Source organism: Monodon monoceros, unplaced genomic scaffold (assembly GCF_005190385.1).
Source record: "Monodon monoceros isolate NGI ecotype Baffin Bay Population unplaced genomic scaffold, NGI_Narwhal_1 Super_Scaffold_4, whole genome shotgun sequence".
Lineage (NCBI taxonomy): Eukaryota > Metazoa > Chordata > Mammalia > Artiodactyla > Monodontidae > Monodon > Monodon monoceros.
Window position 1 is genome coordinate 53,620,522 of NW_021703781.1, and position 12,468 is coordinate 53,632,989.

General features: G+C 42.7%; 1 protein-coding gene across 3 annotated transcripts in view; it reads right to left on the minus strand.

The window, feature by feature from the left end:
* HPSE2 (heparanase 2 (inactive)) overlaps positions 1-11,204 on the minus strand; it is a 573,943-nt gene extending 562,739 nt beyond the window's left edge. For all 3 annotated transcript variants that reach the window (XM_029201275.1, XM_029201274.1, XM_029201273.1), the window contains exons 1-2: positions 10,723-11,204; positions 7,658-7,815 (exon numbers count right to left, since the gene is read on the minus strand). In XM_029201275.1, the coding sequence (XP_029057108.1) occupies positions 7,658-7,815; positions 10,723-11,012 (448 nt within the window). In that variant the 5' untranslated portion in view covers positions 11,013-11,204. The remainder of the gene's footprint in view (positions 1-7,657; positions 7,816-10,722) is intronic.
* Between the last annotated feature and the right edge of the window lie 1,264 nt (positions 11,205-12,468).

The following is a 12,468-nucleotide window of genomic DNA, read 5'->3' on the forward strand; positions in this document are numbered from 1 at the left end:
TGTATTTACTTTGCCTACATCACCACCATGGACAAGTGTAAAAAATAAAACACACCAAATTCTTTCATGCTCATATATTCATATGCTCTGTCTCTCTCTGTCTCTGTCTCTGTCTCTCTCTTTCTGTCACACACACACACACACACACACTGTTCAGAGTTCCAATTCATTGCCTCATAGATCTAGACAGCTGAAAACTTGAATAAGGTACTAAGAAGCACAGAAGTTAAGAGTCTTAACATTTAATCCATTTTGATGAAGGATTCTCAGAAGAGGCTCCTGACTCTACGAGCCCAGACCATGTGACTGGCAGGCTAAACAGGCCCAGGGAATTTTGAAAGAAACTTCTTTGCTTCCATGATGTACCCATCCCACCAGGAGACCTTGGGAGAACAGGAGAGAGAATATAAATAAATATGGCAAGAGAAACAGTGATATTTGGTGTTGGCAACAGCAGCACAATTTGTGTTGTATAGGAACACATAACTGTTTGTGGATTACCTTTAGCCCCAATGATCAGGTGATAAATTATACAAATGTGGTTGTGATTGAAAGACCTATTTACTAGAGTTTTTGATTCACTGAAATTAATTAAGCCACCTCTACAAGCAGTAGACCAGAGTTTCCAGATCTCCTCTCTACCACTTCCAGCACTATATAGATCCACAATGACTAAACTGTGACTAAATGACATGATAACTATATCTTTAGATACCACATTCAAATTCACAGGGGTACAGTGAGCTGCAACTAGCACTCAGGACCTGGTACCAAATTTCAAACATTATAGAAAATGCACCCACTTTGTTTCCAAAAGGCAGAATAAAACATATATAAAACTTCAGGTGATTTCTGACACCCTTTAATACAATATTAAATTGTGTCAAATCCTTCTAAAGTTGCTGGTAGACAAATCATGAAAAGCCAAATAGTGGCGTTGGAATGGAGGCTTTTCTTGGCCTAAAAATCTCTAGAAACTGCTTTTGACTGATGCTGCTGAAGTGATAAGAGGTCAGGAGTATGTAATTTGACAACCATAGCTGGGCCTCATTCATCCTCCCAGCCTCAGCATCAAACGGGCCTGGAACTAGCTGCCTGCTCAATGAGTAAATTCATGAGTGAATAAATATTACAAAGTAGTAGCCTGTTTTTACTCTGTGAAAGAAGGAAGGGTAACAAAAATTATCAAGCAAATTCTAAAACCTTTATTTTATATACCCTATAAGAACCAAATTAATTTAGTTTTAAATTATCTGTCCTTCAAACATGCTTCATAACTCAAACCTCATCAAGTTCAGTTATAACACACTTTAGCTAGAGTATATGAATGTGAGCAATGATTTGGAAAAGAAGAATGGGAGAGGGCAAAGTCATTATCCATGTTGAAAACATGTCCTTCCCCTCTCCAATGGAGTAAAAGAACTTATAATAGCCTCTATTTTCCTATAGGGCCAATTCCATTTTATTATGCTTAAAATTCAACATTCTCATCATCTGATCTGGATTTACCCAACCAACCTTTACTCTCACACATGTACTTTCTTCTTTTTTAATTACATATTTTGGAGCTAACAAAAATACATTAGCACTTCTTAAAATTCAAATTAGACATAATTCTAGAAATATGAGCTTTTCTTAGAATAATTTCTAACATGTGCTTTTCATAATTTTTAAATTATAAACATTACTGAACAAAAAATATGCAAATAGGCTTCTATAAAAAAGAATCTGTTATGCTTCTAGCAACATGAACTAATATAATTTCTAACATGTACCTTCTATTAGGCAGGTGGTCTCCTTATTACCCAAACACATATTTAGGCTTTGCCTCATGCTCTTTCCCTTGAATGAAATGTCCTCTCTCATCTCTACTTCTCCAAAGTCTAGGCATCTTCCACAAGGCCCAACCTAACTCCCACCTAAGTCTGGCCAGTATTCATCTCTACTTTTCCTGTCATATCCTGGCAAACTATTTTGTTCCACTTAGCACTTGTGGAACAAGTGCTATATTGCCTTTGTGTTACTCTTCAGTTTTATCATTATAAATGTTATCTCACTAACAGGCTATTAGATTATTGACAGCAGAGACAGTGTCTTTTGAAGGGGAAAGGTCAAGTATTTTGTAGAGTATCCTTCAATTTGACTAGTGTTTTCTCATATTTACAGAGAGTTATGGATTTGGGGAAAGAATATCACAAAGGTGAAGTGCCCTTCTCATCACATGATATCAGGGAATACATGACATCAACATGACCTATCTGCTGATGTTAACCTTGATCACTTTGTTGAAATGATATCTGACAGCTTCTCCACTGTAAAGTTACTATTTTCTGCTTTATAGACTGTCTTCTTTAGAAACAAGTTGTTAAATCCAGCCCACACTCAAGGGGAAAACAGAAGTTCCACATCCTAAAAGTATCAAAGAATTGGTGGTCCTATGCTAAAACCACCACAATAATTAATTAATTAATTAACATTATGAGAGAGATGCTTTGAGGCTATGCAAATATCCTTTGTCTTAAACCTCACCTACTTATTTTAACACTGATTAGTGGATCTTGCCTACAGCAATGATTACTGTTGTGCTCTAATGTTGATATAGGACTGTATCTTTTATTTATTTGATAATCTGCATTTTGTCCAGCATGAAACTAAACACAGAGCAGGTAATCAATAAACACTTGTTAAATGTAATTGGATTTCAAGAAACATTTATGTAAAATAAAGTGAGATAATGAAAGGTGGATAAGTTCAAGGCAAATATGTATTTTGGCAGTTGTGCTGTTCTTATGTCATATGTCTTGATTGATGGAATGGGAATAGAAAGATAAAGAATTAACTACCTCACCTCTACTAAAACTAGGAGAACTTCCTGGAGAAAGGAAAACAATAATAATAGTCATATAGTGCCTTAAAGTTTACAAAGTGTACTCCACATTCATTATTTAGGATTTCAGAAGCTCTCAGAAGAGAAAATTTTCAGGAGACGAAGATTGAAAAAACATTTAAATTTGTGAAAAGGCACTATTAATTTGGGAATTGTAAAATTAGGTGTAGAAACTACATAAGGCTAACCAAGAAAAGCAAAAGTAAAGGCAAAGAAGAAACAGATACAATAAAAACTAGTGTGGGTCCAGTGCAAGGCTTTAAATCAGGTGGTAAAGTTGATTTAATGCACAGTATAAAACCAAGACACTTAGACTACCAAAGATAAAGAGTACATAGTTAAAATAATGAAGTATGTCATTAAAATAAATATTAAGAATGGACTTCGTGTGAAAATGCATTGAAGGTGAAAAATGAATGGAATCTTTATGTATGTGTTTACTCATTTCTTCATCGGTAACCTCCATTTTTCCAGTGCCTTTAACAGGCTCTTAACCTAGTATGCAGCCAAAAATATTTGCAGAAGTTCTACTATGTGTCATACATAATGCTAGACATTTTAGGATATATAACAATTAGATATGGTCCCTTCCTATAAAGAATTTGCATTCTAATTGAAAAGGTAAAACAAAAATACATATATATATGTTTAACTTTTCATATATATATGTGTGTATACACACACACACACACACACACATATATATATATATATATATATATGAAAAGTTAAAAAGCAAAACAAGGCAGAAGGGGCCAAAAGAACAACATAATGAGAAAGAACTGCAATAGTCCAGAGAAAAAAGAGATAACTATGAAATGACCTGTTCAGGAAAGGCTTGTGAAAATAAGGGGCATTTGCAATGGGTCTTCAAGAATTGGGTGGAGTGGGTGGTGAGATTTTAACAGAGCCAAGAAAAAGGCATTTAAAGCACAGACAGAATGGCTGAACAAAGGGGGTTGAGATAAAGGTGTTTTAAGGAAACAGTGAAAATAAAGCTGGGCTGTAATAAAAGTTTTATGAAAACATAGCGTACAAAAGGTAAGCTGAGATTTAAAAAGGCTTTGAATGCCAAGTTGAGGAGTTTGAACATTTTCTGTAAGCAATCCAAAAATAAAGTTTTCCAGCAAAAAAGTGACATGATGAATATGATATTTTAGAAATATTAAGCTGGCTTTTGATGTGCATAATAAATGGTGTATATCTTGATTAAAGATATGGTTATGGCAGTAAAGAGACAGGCATACAAATAAATCACACTGAATATACAACAAAGAGACAGACTGCAGCAAAATAAACTTAAGAACAAAAGATTAACCCAAGATTTCTTTGTTAGGAGCAAGAAAAGCATAACATCACATAGATAGGCAAAGGGTAAGACTCCAAAATATGAAGAACAATCCTATTTTTTATTTCCTCCATCATCATCATGTTTATATGAAGTTCAAGTTGCCTACGCTAAGAGTGGAATAAGTAACTGTATTAAAGGACTAACTACAGAAGTTCCCAAAGTTTATGTAAACAGTGACTTTAGAAAGAGAAAATGCAGCTGCATTAATATGCTTTAAAAGTTTTTGGAAAATATAAGCCACATGACTTGTTAACTGCCCTATTAATTCAGGGGAAAACAACAACAAAAAATCACATCGAGGTAGCAATATGAATGAATTAACTAGAAAAGTGTATGTTACCCAAGCTGGAACTATCAGTTCATTTTAATGTTCGTATATAACAAAACTAAAGATTAGTCTCTTCTTTCATTACCACACAAAAAAAATAGCCACCCTATGTTCTCCACCTCCATTCCTTAAAGACAATTCTCACTAAAAATTCTCCCTACATTCTCTTAATCCTCTCAAACAATTCCCTAATTCTATCTCCTTTCTTCTGCATAAACTTTGGTCTACCGCATCTTATTCACTCCTTAAACCCACTTTAAAATACAAAACATATATGTTATAAATTTCCTGAAGCTGCCTTTAATAAAAGTAGGAATACTTAGCCTTCATAGTGCTTTGCGGTTGACAAAATATCTTATACAGATACCTCTCACAGAAGCAATGCAGAGCAGGTATTATCACATCCATATATTACAGAGAAGCAGCAAGCCCAGGGCCACATATTCATAAGTGATAGAGCCAGGCCTGAAATACAGGCTTTCTGAGTCCAAATTCCGTATTCTATTCCCTATGTCACTCAATTTCATAATGTGCCAGTAGCTGTATCTAATTATTCAAAATGTATGTTATTATTCTATATTATGTTTAAGCCAATACATCCCTTTTTTAAAAAATAAGGTACTTATGCCAAAATGCCTATTACAGGGCCGTTTACTGAGAAGACCTAATTATTTTAAGAGGCTCATTATGATGACAGTTATCACTGGATTAAAAGTGACAACTGAAGTATAACATTTGCAAAATTGCTGAGACTATACCAAAACCATTTTTGCCTTTAATTCTGCAATGCAACATGCAACAACAAAGACAATATGGGTGATTTAAGGATATGTGAGCATCAAAGGGCAGAAACAGGGCATTCCTACTGTCTTTAACTGTGCTAAGGCCTCAAATACTGATATAGTTCAGAGCATCTTATTACCAAGGAGACATAAATCAAAAGGAGTTCGGCTAGGAGCAATAAAACAGATTAGTGTTGGGAAGGACTGACTTTAAAGAAAGTTTTAAAAGAATTAAATCCAGGTAGTCTAGATAAAAAACAGCTATGAGGAAACCTTTTTTTGAAGCTGACACAACAAAGAAATTATTTTGAAGGTAAATGTCTAAAAAAATGCAAAGAGGAGTAATCAAATATTTAGAGAATATAAAGGGAAAATTCAGGAAAATTTTACCAGTGAAAACCTATGGGACAAAAAAACTCTCCCACAGGAGTGGTGAAAACTACACTCCTAGAGATATTTAATACTATGTTGGACAAAACGAGAAAAGGATTCCATATGGAATGATCCTGTACTGAACCCTGAAGTGGTGGAAGGATTGAAAATGACCTCTTAGATCTTTTCCATTTCTGGTTTTTTCCTAATTCTGTGAAGTTTTATGGGGCACGGCCTTCTGCCAATATCCTTTCTCCCCATGATGTCCACTTTCTCCTTGTACAAAGGGAAACAAATTGTATCCTTCATTTTAAGCATACCTCCCACTCTCAATGAATAGGTAATATAATCCGAGGTACAAGTTTGGGAGAAAAAGGCTAATTCCTAAACTTATAATAGTCCTTTTTTTTCCCACAGTGGTTCCTGGGGCTCTTACAAGTTTTTTCACAAACTAAAGAGGAAGTAGTTCAAATGGACTCAAAGAAGAGCTGTTTCATCAGGAAAACCATTAATATTCTCCCTTCTTGTATCCGAACACAGAGCTGACAGTGACCCTGGGAGCTATAAAGCCCCAGGTCAAATTACCATCAGAGCTGCTGTTCAGGATTATCTTTTACCTTTCAGCATTTTATGATGAGTGACAGCAAAATCTACTGGCAATCCACATTTTTATAGCAATGATATTTACCTTTGAAAAGATGTAGCCTTAAACACCTACACACTTTGCCAATGCTGTAAAAGAGTAAGTCTAATTCAGGATTCAAACTCAAGAAGCCTCAGTCTTGCCCTCTTTCTCCAGTCTGGCACTTTAAAAAAAAGGTTTCTCAGCCAACCTTGAAATAGATCCAAACTCTCCAGAATTCCCATTCAGTGAAAGCCCCAGAAAATACAAGGGCTTTTCCTCATTTTGCTGATTTATAAGGACAAGATGTAACAAAATCCAGGGAGCTCTGAGAACATGTCCCTGAGCCCTTTAAAAATAAAACTGTAGCTCATGTATGAGAAGGGACAACAGGGCAGAGATAGCTCTCCAGGAATGAACACTAATGCCTCTTCTACCCAATCTAAACAACCTCAGTGGGTGAAGACCCATCAATTGCCACCTTGCCCATTTGAAAGAAACTCTGTTCCTCTACCCACACAGCAAGTTCATAGTTATTAACACCAAACCCTCTAAACAATTTTCTTAAATACAATTTTCATTTTTCCCTAGTAAAAATGAGACTGTTCAAAGACTGTAAAAAGACTGGCCTCTCACACTGGAATAGGATCTGGCATTTTCAAAAGCCCTTCCAACACTTAACTCATCTGATCCTGGCAGGAAAGGCTGGCATTTATAATCCCATTTTGAAACTGAGAAAAAATAAGTGCAACTCTGAGAGTGCGACTCTGAGATTAGGCAGTCTAAAGAAGAACCCACTGTGAAAAGTTTCAAACCTTCCCAACAATGGACCAATCTAAAAAGGATTATTCCAGAAAACTTTAGAGTGGGATTCAAAAGAGGCTGAAGCCCTCCGTAGCCTCATCTCAGCAAAGCAAAGAATAAGAAAAACAAAAAGGCACTTCCTTTCATTTTAGAAAGGAAACGTGACCCTGCCCCTTTATGAACCTGACTGGATTTTCTCAAGAAACCCACTGCACCTTCTCCCTATAGGACTAGCCAGTCATAAGTTTTGGCTACTAGTTCTCGGCCTCTGAGACTCAGCCACCGAAGAAAGGCCAGCAGCCTGGACAAGGACAACCTGATGAGCCCCCTTTGTGTAATCACGTCAGGAATCCCACACTCCAGTTTCCCCTCGCCTACAGCTACCAGTTTTTCAGGTGAGCTTCAACCTGGCCCTCCTCCAAATCTGCACCCCACACGCACACATACCGATTGCTGGCTCCCACTCCCCAAACTTCCCCCACCCAACAAGAGTGGGGAGCAAGTTTCTCACCATCCTCATAGTTTTTGAGATAGTAATCCGGGCCGGGGCCCCCACGGCTTTTTGCCAGGTTCCTCAGATTCTGGAACTGCAGGAAGTCGGTCCTTTTGCCCCCGAAGCGCAGAAAGGCAGGTGAAAGTCCCCGGGCCAGGGTCACCAGACGCTTGGAGCTGCAGGGATAGAGAAGGAAAAAGGAAAGGATCCGGGGGACAAGCGAGAGGACGCGGGGCACCAGCAAGGCCCTCTTCCCACTCTCTGTGGAGTTGTGCCTGGCGCCCCAGTCCGCCCATTCTTGGGCCATGGGGCTCCAGGAGCTACGCCTCCCGCGCCCAAATGGTCGTGGCCCCCTCCCTCAGGCACCCCGACGATGCTCACCAAAGGTAGTATTTACAAAGAGTTAGAGATTGTGTTTGTTAATAGTGTGTGCATAAGGTGGGGGGTGCCCTTCTTCTGAGAACACGGGACTAAGGCGCAGTTGCGGGGCTTCTGCCCCTGCCCGAAAAGCTCTCCCAGAGGAGACGCGCAGCGCACGGACCCCGGGCTCCGACTTTTGCCAAACTTCTGGGCTGAAATACGGGATCTGCCTCCTCTGCCCCAGAGGCATCGCAACCTCCATGGAGAAGGTGAAACCCACCTTCTTTCTCTCGGAGCAGGCACCTGAGGTCAAGTTAATTTTTTTTAATGCCAAAGCTGATTTTCCTTTTCCACTACCTTATAACAACTGTATGCATCTCCCAAATCCCTGAGCAAGAGAAATTCCCGGGGTAAATCCTTGCCTTTCTGAGAACACTCCCCAGCCCCGCCTTGCACAGTAAAAGCAATGCCTCTTTGGCCCCTGAAATAATTCAGCCCGATCTCAGGAAAGGTAACGTTCTCCTCTCCACCCCCCGGGTTGGGCTCTATCTTTTTTCCTTCCCACTTGGGGCCATTTGGAAGCTCTGAGGAAAATGAAGTTTGCCGAAATGTGGAACCTGCGCGTAGTAGGAGACTCGAGGGGCATCAGAATACTATTTACACCTATTTAGGTTCAGGATTTCCATAAATAGGTTTTTCAAAAGCCAAACGCTGCTAATTCGGGAAGGGGTAGAGAAGGAGCAATCAGATGCTCTTAATGCTAAGGGCATCAGCTGTTAAGTTCCGGGGTCTCTACGTTATTTTTAACGCTTTGCTGCTTCAGGTTCTGAATATCCAATCCAAATGATACTAAAGAGTATCTTAAAGGCGGTGGATAAGAGAAAAAAAACAGACTCCAGTTTTAGAGTTTCTAACAAAAGTCGTGGCCGCCTGGAGAAGTCCAGTAGCCGCCGGAAGGATCGCTTGGCCGAGGACTCCGGCACTGCGTTACCCGGCGGGCGCAATCGGCCGTCGTGTGGGCCCACGGCGGGCGAGGAGACATCCGAGCGAGTCCGGCCCAGCAGAAACGGCGTTTCCAACAACCTTCCAGCCGGAAACCTGCACAGCCAATGCAAATACGCCCCACCAAGGCTTCTTCCCCGAAAAGCCGCCTTCCACAATCTTTTCTGCGACAAGCATTTAGCGAGAACACGAAAGTTTGTTGTTGTTTTTAGCGAGAACATGAAAGTTTGTTGTTGTTTTTAAGGTCAGAAGCAAAAGAACCCCAAAGGAGTCCGCGTAGCTAGAGAAGCGCCATGCAAGTGGGGCGTGTAGTCGCCCCCCACCTCCCGGACGAGCTCACAGACGCGCGCTGCTGCACGGAAGAGCTTCCGAGGAGGAATCCGGCCGCGCAGAGCTGTTCCCGCCCTCCCAGTGGAGGCGCGGGCAGGAACCAAAACGGCCTCGGCGGCGGCCACAGCAACCACTCAATCCTCCCGCAACGCTCGCTCCACGTGGAAGAAGCGCCCCACACAGCGCCTCCTGCTACCTGCCGCGTCCGCTGACCTGGCCGAGGCTAGGGAAACCTGGAGAGCTGAGGGGCGGGCGCACGCGAGAAGCAAACTCGAATTTCCCAGAGTGAAAGATACTCAGGAAAGGCGCGGCGGATACGGCCTCAGAACAGAAAAGTGAGACTGAGAGCTCTCGGAGCTCTTCGAGGGAGCCCACAGCTGAGGCTCCAATTTGGAGGGAAATTTTTTTAACTCAACACTTGGATTCGACATTGTAGACTTTTTTTTTTTTTTTACCCTGCAACTCTGTCCCTGTTGGGAAGGGATCGTGGTTGCCTTACTGCTGAACAGTAACAACTGGGGAGAGGGTGAGCCCAATTAGAGTCCAAGCCCTAGAGTAATGCAGGGTCCATGATCACAAAACTCCCGACTTCCTAATCCACCAGTGCTGGATTCAGATCTCCGAAATATCCCCGGGGTACTTCTAGGACACTTTCCGCTCTTCTTATATACGCTATGACCGGAGCGAGGACTTTTTTTTTTTTCTTCTTTAAAGAAAAACTAAATATGCAGTTATCGCAGGAGATTTAAGGAGTAGGGACTGGGGGGGACCATTCGGTCTATAAAAAATATCTTAAAAAGTCCTGAAGTCTGGAAAGGACAGCAGAGGATATAAAATTAAAAATCCGAACCAACTTGCCCACCGCTCAAGCCTCTGCTTAGATTCATTTTCTGTCTGGGAGTGGGAGAGAACTGACGGAACGATCTTTCCGTGGAAAATTCCATTTTCGTGCGATCCCCGCTTAAACACTCACAGACACACGCAGACAGGCACTCACACACACACACACACACACACATCCCTCTCGGGTCTTTGTTGTTCAAGACCTTTTTCTTCACTTTTGTAACTGCCCTGAACCTCTTCTTTCTTTTCAGAAGTAGACGGGGAGGCTAATTGTGGATATATGTACGCACAACATTTTTTCAGTCATAACTGGTAAGTTTCTGAAATGCCTTCTGCATTGCAAACATGTGCATCTTAATAGAAAACACTGCTTTTCTCAATCACCAGTTACAGCCTCAGCAAATATTCCAGGAGGAGGAAAACCTTTCTTCTCTTTGAGAGATCCGCTTGGCTTTTTTTCTTCTTCTTCCCCCTTTGGAATGGGGGGATAGGAAGGGGTGGGGGTTGCTACTTTAAAAAAAAATGATCCATTGAAGCCCCTGCCTTACCTTAAGAAATCCAGCCAGCCATCATGAATGATGGACGGATCCAGCTGCAGAGAGAGGAAGTTCTCATTGACTGTCCTGACTGGGTTCTTGGTGCTCACATCAAGTAGAATCAGGGTCTTTTCCTTCAAACCTGGAGCTCTGTCTACAGGCAAGGGTCTCCTGTCTCCAGCTTGGGAGGAAAGGGAGAGATGGAGCAACAGAGCCAAGATGAGAGCCACCGGGGCTAGGCACGCGGGGGGGCGGGAGTTGCTGGAGGGCATGGCTTCAGGAAAGGCACAGAGCACCCTCATTAAATCCCTCTGATTTAAACCTCTCTTCCTACAGGGTCTCGCTGGTGACTAATTGTCCTTATCTAAAGTGTGTGTCTGTCTGCCTTTTTCCCCCCTTTTTTTCCCTTCCTTCTTCCCCCCTCTCTCTCGTTGTTTTTTTTTTTTTTTTCTCTTCTTCTTCAGTGTTTTGGGGCTGGTGGAGCGAACTCACGCCCCTAGCCAGCCTTCTCAGAGACTCGTGCCAAGAGTACTTCACCAGCACCGCCCCTTTAAGAGATTTCAACTGCAGACATTTTTTAACTTTTTAAAGGTAAGGTGAAGCGGGGCGGGGGAGGGGGGAGTAGGAGGAAGGGGTGGCGTTGTACCCTCCTGATTTAACCCTCTAGGGTCGGGAAGCGGACGGAGGGATCGAAACTGTACAGCTTTAACATTTGGGGTACCGGGCGGGACGTCTTGTTTTTACTTCCCTCCCGGCAAGGCTCTGGGGAGAGCAGTTCCAGCTGCGACCCCGACGCGAAAGCCTCTGCGCCAATTCTGGGCGGTCTGGAGTAGGGTCTGCACCAGTCGCGCGCCTGTTTGTCCTGACAGCGTCAAGGAATGTCGTCTGCTCCAGGCCCTTCCCTTTGGGTTGAAGCAGCGAGAGCAAGGCTGGTTAAGTTGCAGAGGGGTCCTGCGGTGGCGACTGTGATTCCTGCCAAAGCACCGAGGGCAGACGGAGACTCCATGGACGCAAGTATGGACCTCTGCGACGCGCTGGGCAGCAACACAGAAGCCGCCCTCTGACCTGACAGGGCCCAGAAGGAATACACAGAATGACCAGGTCAAAGGTTTTATCCGCCCGTAGGGGAAAAGGGCCCAGGCTGCGCGTGGCTCCGTTCTGCCTGCAGCTGAGGCGAAAGTGTCTTGGGGGTTCAATACACGCTGACTTAGGCCAAGTCAAAGCAACCCTGTCTGTGCTTGTTTAGTCTGGGCGGCGCTGCGCCCATCTGAGCCACTGCTTGCCCACTGTACTCCACTGCAGCAGCAGAGCTACCCCTCCAGACCCTCCTCTAGGTCACCCTGGGCTTATCCCTCCCGAGGGGAACTGCGCCTTTCTGGTCCTGGAGAAGAACAGAGTGATGGGTTTTCAAACTCGGCCCGGAGCCGAAGCCAGAATCTGCCCGCACGTAGCTCCTGGATGCTCGAGAACAGCCAGGAGCTGCGCGATGCACCACCCACCCTAGCTCATGGATCCCCTACCCACAGCACCTCTCAGATCGAGCCCTGGGTCCCCAATTAAAGCGTGGGAAAGAGGCCAGGCCTGGTTTGCTGCAGTCACATCGTCGGGCTCCACTTTCAGCTTATTTCTGGAACAAAATGGAGCTTCTACTTGGCAGATAAAGAGAACTACTTTATGCAGTGTGGGTACGCAGGAGCCTCCCAGGGCCTCCTGATATCAAACAGGCAAAACTCTTAAAATGCAGAGCTAAGGTTTCCC